Source organism: Artemia sp. Qi Xiang Cuo, chromosome 4 (assembly GCF_049724085.1).
Source record: "Artemia sp. Qi Xiang Cuo chromosome 4, ASM4972408v1, whole genome shotgun sequence".
Taxonomy (NCBI): Eukaryota; Metazoa; Arthropoda; class Branchiopoda; order Anostraca; family Artemiidae; genus Artemia; species Artemia sp. Qi Xiang Cuo.
In genome coordinates, this window is record NC_142797.1 from 87275933 (window position 1) to 87285673 (window position 9741).

At 36.6% G+C, this 9741-nt stretch overlaps 1 protein-coding gene across 1 annotated transcript in view; it reads right to left on the minus strand.

Annotated features, from left to right (window-relative positions):
* The window catches only part of LOC148953585 (uncharacterized), a 64431-nt gene that overhangs the window by 26266 nt on the left and 28424 nt on the right, over positions 1 to 9741 (minus strand). The window contains exon 4 of the mRNA XM_089088014.1: positions 3038 to 3179. Coding sequence (XP_088944140.1) covers positions 3038 to 3179 — 142 coding nt within the window. The remainder of the gene's footprint in view (positions 1 to 3037; positions 3180 to 9741) is intronic.

Consider the following 9741-nt stretch of genomic DNA (forward strand, 5'->3'; position numbering starts at 1 on the left):
CCTTTATTGCCTGATTGTGGGTCATTATGTGAAGACCAATTAATCTTTTTTAAAGTGTTGCAGCTGAATTGATTCCAACTGTGCTGCTGGGTCATGCCCCCAGAGTTCAGCTCTGTAATGGATAGCAGGTAAAACTTTAGGATTAAAAACATATTTATGCATCTTTAGATCTTTTATACTTGAAAGCCTTGAATTACGTAAAATGGCAGCTGAAACTGCTTTCCCTCTCTTAATCATCGCTTTTACATGATCTTCCTATTCTCCTTTTGCTGAAAGTGTTACTCCCAAATATTTAAAACAACCGTTTATTCCTTAAAGTTTTGATAGTTTTGTATTTATGAAAGTAAAAAAAGTGGAAACATTTAAAGCGTCTTTTGTTTTCAGTAAAGTGTAAGTTATGTTCTGGTCTTGAGAAGGCATGGGGGCTATCAGCTGTACATATGTTAGTTTTTGCTTGTTTTAAGTCTAACTTGGCTATTTATTGCAATTTCTGTTCGTTTTGAGTTTTATTTATTTACTGATAGTGATTTGTGGTAGTTTTACGCTTGGAAGATTATTTGACTCTACCTTCGCTTATTTTTGGCTTAATGGATCTCTTTACCTTTCTTTGGAAAACTAGTTATGTGGAAAGACTTTTTAAAATTAATATCTATCCGTTTTTTATTGAAATAGTCTTTTTCATGAAAAAAAAAACAATTTGTATTATTTTACTTTTTTTATGAGAATCCATAGTTTTGGTTGCTATTTATATGTTAGAGGAACTTTTTCAACAATTTTCAATCCAGACACAAACAGTATTTTTTAATTTAATTTTATAAATACTGAAGTTGACGTGAAAAATGAAACAATATCATTCCCAAAACATTCTATCTATTCTGTTTGACAATCGGGATACACTTACACTCTTTTTATTTATTTAAATTGTAAGAGCAGAAGTAGTAATTGTATTTAAAATAAAAGTTCAAAATAGGGATAAACCCTTTTTAGTACACAGTGTATAGAAATTCAGAAAAATACCAGATATTTCGGTCACATATAGAGTGACCGTCATCAGTAGTGATGACACTAGGCACTTGCTCAAAATACTTGTTGGTGACCTTGTAATTGACACATTTGGTCCTAACGGTAGGTTAGGCTTATGGATTTTGGGAATTCCATATAATTTAGGGCACAAGGAACTGCGTGGCAGGCATTTGTAATAAAGTTGACGTGTGATTTTTCCTTCGTCCTTTAAACACTTTAATTCGTTCTTAAACTTATTTGTAAAAGAGTCTGTTGGATTATACGATAGCTTCTTCTATGTCTTTTCATCATTGAGTAATTTTGATTTTCTCAATTTTGATCCGTAGTCCTCAGTATTCATGACAACTAAAGTGTTAATCTTATCAAGGAGGCACACTTGTGCCTCTTTAAAGAGGCGACCTACCACAAAGTTAAGCGATTTCTGGTCCTAGCGGTCGCAGAGAGACGGTGGTGATCGCATTTTTTAAGCCTAAGCTCAAACTAAGAAACATGCAAAATTTCACCCCCCTCCGACTTTATTTTCATGGGGGAAAGTGGGTCGGAAGTTTCGACCCTCCCAACACAGCCCCCCTTAAAGCGTTGTCCGATCGGGCTGAAATTTAGAGGATACGATTTCCTAGGGCCTGGGAGCTTATCCTCAAAGTTTCAGCTCAATCCGATCACTCCTTCTCTGTTTTCCAAAAACCAAATATAGCCACTTAATGTTCATCAAATTTTTTTTTTTATCAGCCACACCTACAGGTCACAGTTGGCAACGGATCCCTGTGAATGAGGACTCATTCGAACCGGAACTCGACCTGTTAGAGCCTTTTGATATTTTCAGACCGAAAAAATTATCCCCCGAATTTACATTTACGAAAAACCTCGTTTTCCTATAAGAGCCCATGTTAATTTTCGAAATTCCTAAAAGCATAGTGTTTCATTATTAAATTAGATCAAAATAATCCTCTTAACCTGACAAGACCGACTGCAAGCTTCCAAAAATTCCAGATCTTTCCCAGAAGCTTTTTTTGTCGAAAAACGAAAATGTCACTTTGTATTTGCTTGCGTCGAAAATAGATTGCAGAGACTAAAAATAATTTAACAAGAGTATCTGATGGTACAGTGGTCACTATTCCTGTCTGTCATGCGGAATACCCGGGTTCGATTCCCCGTCAGAGTAATTTTTTATATATTGAATTTAAAGTAGTACCTCTTAAATTTAAAGTTTAAAAAATCTTTTTTAAATCCAATCTATTAAATCCTTCGGCTCAACAGGCGTCTCCATAAGAATATCACAGTCGGCCTTCAGCTTACAGGTAAGTCTCCACTGCTTTGATAACATGCCGTATACCCGCATGCTCGAATAAAATTTGGAAAAAGAAAATCTTACTGTGAATTTGATTTGAGTATTCAGGAATTAAAAGCCTTAATAAAAGAATCTTCAAAAGCGGGGGTTTGGGGGGGTGGTAGCCCCCCGACTTTAACTCCTGACACGATCAGCTAACAGTAAGTCAAGCAATAATAAGTAACAAACTGTACAAAAACGTGCAGAAATTATTTGAAAAAATCTACGTTTTCTAAAGAGTTAAAGAGGCTGAGTCACAAGTTCGAACCTTAAAACGTACAGGGATTAGGAGGTACAGTTGGGGGGCTGCCGCCCCCAAACCCCTCCACTTTTGCAGCCTCTTTTGTTAAGATTTTGTAAGTCCTGTAGCCTGCAATCAGTCGGTCGTACCAACACGAATGAAACTGTTTCAATGGCATTTTGTTATTTAAATCTTCAGAGAATTTGGCAATGACAACTCAGTCTGTTACAGTTATAACTACAAACTTGTCTCTGTGCCATGTATAGTTATGTATTCAGTGTGATTATGTATGATGGAAAAATAGATGAACCTGAACCTATCTGAACCTAAACTGCTTGTTTATGCTGAGCCCTTCTTCTGTTCCCGGTTTTTTCTGTTCAAAATTGTTAAGTTCATTAAATTATAGCTTGTTATCGGTTAGGAAAAAATCTCCTGTAAAAAAATACAGCAAACAGGCTCAGTCTCAAGCATATCGGTTGCATCTATGATGCTGATTTCCTCTTCTTCAAGCTTTTTTGTTGCTATTCTGATCAAGTACATTATATTTTTCATAAACATGGGGTTGGCGATAAAGTCAAGTTTAGAATCCTAAAGTCAAGTTTCGGAAGGCCGCTAGCTCGTGCCTTCATCTTTGCTTTGGCATTCTTTATCACTTTAAATTCGTCAATGGCTGAAATATTTGCTTCCAACAAAGTATTGACTGCGTGTATGGTTTCAACCCTTTCAGTCCACAAAGACAAGAATTGCACTATACTCTATAACAGCGTTTATTCGCTGGGCCTGGCAGGGAATATAAGGTCCACGTCAATCAAGAGGTTCAGATACTTTATGCCGAGCTCCATTAAATTCACCGAATATTGTAGTTGCATTGCCATAAGACTGAAAAGCTAGTGATTTCAGAGGAATTACTCTCCTAGAGAGTGTTTATATTATACTTCCTGCCCTATCCTTCCCAGTTTTATCATTAAGCTCGCAAAAGTCATTTTCTACGTGTCCCTTCTGAGCTGATGGTGGGGGCTAAGACTGCAAAGTTGTAAAAATATGGATCATTGGGTGTTATATATGCCATCATAGAATAAAATTTTGAATTCAAGACTTTTTAGAGGATCTTCTCCCTGACTTTTGCGGAAAGCATGTAAATGAACTCTTTCTGAGAAATTGTGTATAAATATGCAAAACTTTATGGTCTATATCGGGCATCAGAAGCAGCCAAATATCTCGTTATAAGGTGAACAAGTTGTTTTATTTGACTCGGAAGAAAAATTACTTGCCAGTTTCAATTTCATCGAATTTACTTCGGTTTTTGTTTTCTGTCATTGCCGAACACCGTCTTTCGCCCAAGTAAATTGAATTAGTCTCTCCAGGAATCACTGGAGAATAAGAAACACCCAAAGTGAGAAGATTCTTCCTTGATATTATATTCTAAAAACTAGTAATCCTCGTGATATCCCAGATTAAAACACCACTGTTTCAATTTTGATATTGAAGGTTCAACTGAGAATACACTTAGCTTTTGTTGTTTAGGATAACATGAAATAATATATCATTTGGTTGAATTGATGTTTCAACTGGGAAGACACTCAGCTTTGTTTGTTTAGGACCACATGAAATAAGGTAACCTTTGGTTTTGGCTTCCTTATTCCTGGACCCTTGTGACTTTTGCTTTCAATATAGTTACTGCAAATCTTAAGCACAACTTCAATAATTGTTGAAATGTTAAGAAGTTCTTCAGTGCAATCGACTATTAGCTCTTTACATAGCTTAAACACAGAGGATGATGTGGATCATTTGGACAGACGATATATGGGTCATTCACAAGTATTCAGTCATTCACCAGTATTCACGCAGTGAAGCTCTCTGTGAGTGAAATAACAATAGCAATAGCCCCACCCACTTTACAAGACGGCAGCCATGATATAGCAACTAACGCTAGTCGGATAAACGTCAAATTTGGATTTTTTTTTAACCACTGCAGTTGCTGAAAGTTGGCACCCGAGTGATAGTTGGCTCTATTACCATACGGAGCTTTGCGAGTACGTCTCATTCTATGATTTCTTAAGAATAACTTAAAAGCTAAGTGGCATTATAGTCGGTAATTATGTCACTCACAAAGTAACATTTCGATGACCGTATGGATGAATTCCTACAGACAGTCGCAAAGCTCCAGCAAGAAAATAAGCTTCTTAGGTCGGAAAATAGGCTGCTTAGATCCAAGCTTTTTAAAATGAAAACGAATGCTCTTCGATCTGAACTGCACTCGAGAAAGAATAATCTTAATAACCACGGACTAGAATTTTCAGAAGGCAAAGACCTCCGTCAGAAAGTAAATAGCTTCTTCAGGTCAAAAACTAGGAATAGCTAATGCCAACCAGATACGTACCAGTTTTGTAATCAGAATTTCAAAAAAACCCATCAAACTCCGAGTTGTCTAGCCCTAGCGGTCCGGTACTTAGAAACAGTGTACAACGAAAAAATTCCACAGATCCGATTTTCGCTATGCTTGAAAATTTTGACCGGTCGAAAATAATGAAAGAGTGTGGTAAGTTAACAAAGTGGTTTGAGTGTATCTTTGGACTTGCCTAGTGATCTTGGTAAAAGACGGAATGAACTATTATCTCTTGTTTACAAGTTAAGAACGCCAACAATAGCGAGTGAGAAAGTGGTAGAAACAGGTCTGATTAAAAAAGAAATCAAACTTTGTTTAGAAACAAAAAAATCAAAGACGTTATAATGAACGAAGCTGCAAGATGACTGCTGTGATCCACTCAAGCTTCCCTGCGCTGGGCCAGTTAATCCCAATGGATCTGATTCGAAATAACAGAGTTGTTCTAACATTTTTTGCATTTAGTGAGTGGTTAGGGCAGCTATAGTACTGATTGCGGTAGGATTTTGAGAGAATATTGATAAATTATAGTGGTAAAAGAAATAAATGAAAAATATTAATCAAAAAGTATTATAACTGCTCCCCCTGAGAGTACTATTGTTTACTTGCCGTTTGCTTAATTTTGAAGTTGTTTTTTATGTTGATCCAAAGAGGTGTTTTTCCTTTTCGTGTGTCCTTATTTGTTTTTTTCTTTTTCATTGCGATAAGAAAAGTTTGGATCTGCAAATTTCAAAGTGGCCTACTGCTCCTTTCAAAAGTACAGCCATTGCTCAAAATCAAAAGTACAGTTACAAAATCCTACTTTGGAAATGTTACTTTGTGAGTGACATAATTACCGACTATAATGCCACTTAGCTTTTAAGTTATTCTTAAGAAATCATAGAATGAGACGTACTCGCAAAGCTCCGTATGGTAATAGAGCCAACTATCACTCGGGTGCCAACTTTCAGCACCTGCAGTGGTTAAAAAAAAAAAAATCCAAATTTGACGTTTATCCGACTAGCGTTAGTTGCTATATCATGGCTGCCGTCTTGTAAAGTGGGTGGGGCTATTGCTATTGTTATTTCACTCACAGAGAGCTTCACTGCGTGAATACTGGTGAATGACTGAATACTTGTGAATGACCCATATATCGTCTGTCCAAATGATCCACATCATCCTCTGTGTTTAAGCTATGTAAAGAGCTAATAGTCGATTGCACTGAAGAACTTCTTAACATTTCAACAATTAGTGGAGTTGTGCTTAAGAGTTGCAGTGACTATTTTGAAAGCAAAAGTCACAAGGGTCCAGGAATAAGGAAGCCAAAACCAAAGGTTACCTTATTTCATGTGGTCCTAAACAAACAAAGCTGAGTGTCTTCCCAGTTGAAACATCAATTCAACCAAAGGATATATTATTTCATGTTATCCTAAACAACAAAAGCTAAGTGTATTCTCAGTTGAACCTTCAATATCAAAATTGAAACAGTGGTGTTTTAATCTGGGATATCACGAGGATTACTAGTTTTTAGAATATAATATCAAGGAAGAATCTTCTCACTTTGGGTGTTTCTTATTCTCCAGTGATTCCTGGAGAGACTAATTCAATTTACTTGGGCGAAAGACGGTGTTCGGCAATGACAGAAAACAAAAAGAGAAGTAAATTCGATGAAATTGAAACTGGCAAGTAATTTCTCTTCCGAGTCAAATAAAACAACTTGTTCAACTTATAACGAGATATTGGCTGCTTCTGATGCCCGATATAGACCATAAAATTTTGCATATTTATACACAATTTCTCAGAAAGAGTTCATTTACATGCTTTCCGCAAAAGTCAGGGAGAAGATCCTCTAAAAAGTCTTGAACTCAAAATTTTATTCTATGATGGCATATATAACACCCGATGATCCATATTTTTACAACTTTGCAGTCTTAGCCCCCACCATCAGCTCAGAAGGGACACGTAGAAAATGGCTTTTGCGAGGTTAATGATAAAATTGGGAAGGATAGGGCAGGAAGTATAATATAAACACTCTCTAGGAGAGTAATTCCTCTGAAATCACTAGCTTTTCTGTCTTATGGCAATGCAACTACAATATTCGGTGATTTTAATGGAGCTCGGCATAAATTATCTGAACCTCTTGATTGACGTGGACCTTATATTCCCTGCCAGGCCCAGCTACTAAACGCTGTTATAGAGTATAGTGCAATTCTTGTCTTTGTGGACTGAAAGGGTTGAAACCATACACGCAGTAAATACTTTGTTGGAAGCAAATATTTCAGCCATTGACGAATTTAAAGTGATAAAGAATGCCAAAGCAAAGATGAAGGCACGAGCTAGCGGCCTTCCGAAACTTGACTTTAGGATTCTAAACTTGACTTTATCGCCAGCCCCATGTTTATGAAAAATATAATGTACTTGATCAGAATAGCAACAAAAAAGCTTGAAGAAGAGGAAATCAGCATCATAGATGCAACCGATATGCTTGAGACTGAGCCTGTTTGCTGTATTTTTTTACAGGAGATTTTTTCCTAACCGATAACAAGCTATAATGTAATGAACTTAACAATTTTGAACAGAAAAAACAGGGAACAGAAGAAGGGCTCAGCATAAACAAGCAGTTTAGGTTCAGATAGGTTCAGGTTCATCTATTTTTCCATCATACATAATTACACTGAATACATAACTATACCTGGCACAGAGACAAGTTTGTAGTTATAACAGTAACAGACTGAGTTGTCATTGCCAAATTCTCTGAAGATTTAAAAAACAAAATGCCGTTGAAACAGTGTCATTCGTGTTGGTACGACCAACTGATTGCAGGCTACAGGACTTAAAAAATCTTAACAAAAGAGGCTGCGAAGGTGGAGGGGTTTGGGGGCGGCAGACCCCAACTGTACCTCCTAATCCCTGTACGTTTTAAGGTTCGAACTTGTGACTCAGCCTCTTTAACTCTTTAGAAAACGTAGTTTTTTTCAAATGATTTCTGCACGTTTTTGTACAGTTTATTACTTATTATTGCTTGACTTACTGTTAGCTGATCGTGTAAGGAGTTAAAGTCGGGGGGCTACCACCCCCCCAAACCCCCGCTTTTGAAGATTCTTTTATTAAGGCTTTTAATTCCTGAATACTCAAATCAAATGCACAGTAAGATTTTCTTTTTCCAAATTTTCTTCGAGCATGCGGGCATACGGCATGTTATCAAAGCAGTGGAGACTTACCTGTAAGCTGAAGGCCGACTGTGATATTCTTATGGAGACGCCTGTTGAGCCGAAGGATTTAATAGATTGGATTTAAAAAAGATTTTTTAAACTTTAAATTTAAGAGATACTACTTTAAATTTAATATATAAAATTTTTTACTCTGACGGGGAATCGAACCCGGGTATTCCGCATGACAGACAGGAATAGTGACCACTGTACCATCATATACTCTTGTTAAATTATTTTTAGTCTCTGGAATCTATTTTCGACGCAAGCAAATACAAAGTGAGATTTTCGTTTTTTAACAAAAAAAACTTCTGGGAAAGAGCTGGAATTTTTGGAAGCTTAGTCGGTCTTGTCAGGTTAATAGGACTATTTTGATCTACTTTAATAACGAAATACTATGCGTTTAGGAATATCAAAAATTAACATGGGCTCTTATATGAAAACAAGGTTTTTCGTAAATGTAAATTCGGGGGATAATTTTTTCGGTCTGAAAATATCAAAAGGCTCTAACAGGTCGAGTTCCGGTTCGAATGAGTCCTCATTCACAGGGATCCGTTGCCAACTGTGACCTGTAGGTGTGGCTGATAAAAAAAAATTTGATGAACATTAAGTGGCCATATTTGGTTTTTGGAAAACAGAGAAGGAGTGATTGGATTGAGCTGAAACTTTGAGGATAAGCTCCCAGGCCCTAGGAAATTGTATCCTCTAAATTTCAGCCCGATCAGACAACGTTAAAGGGGGGATATGGTGGGAGGGTCGAAACTTCCGACCCACTCTCCCCCATGAAAATAAAGTCGGAGGGGGGTGAAATTTTGCATGTTTCTTAGTTTGAGCTTAGGCTTAAAAAATGAGATCACCACCGTCTCTGTGCGACCGCTAGGACCGGAAATCGCTTAACATTGTGGTAGGTCGCCTCTTTAAAGAGGCACAAGTGCGCCTCCTTGATAAGATTAACACTTTAGTTGTCATGAATACTGAGGACTACGGATCAAAATTGAGAAAATCAAAATTGCTCAATGATGAAAAGACATACAAGAAGCTATCGTATAATCCAACAGACTCTTTTACAAATAAGTTTAAGAACGAATTAAAGTGTTTAAAGGACGAAGGAAAATCACACGTCAACTTTATTACAAATGCCTGCCACGCAGTTCCTTGTGCCCTAAATTATATGGAATTCCCAAAATCCATAAGCCTAACCTACCGTTATGACCAAATGTGTCAATTACAAGGTCACCAACAAGTATTTTGAGCAAGTGGCTAGTGTCATAACTACTGATGACGGTCACTCTATATGTGACCGAAATATCTGGTATTTTTCTGAATTTCTATACACTGTGTACTAAAAAGGGTTTATCCCTATTTTGAACTTTTATTTTAAATACAATTACTACTTCTGCTCTTACAATTTAAATAAATAAAAAGAGTGTAAGTGTATCCCGATTGTCAAACAGAATAGATAGAATGTTTTGGGAATGATATTGTTTCATTTTTCACGTCAACTTCAGTATTTATAAAATTAAATTAAAAAATACTGTTTGTGTCTGGATTAAAAATTGTTGAAAAAGTTTCTCTAACA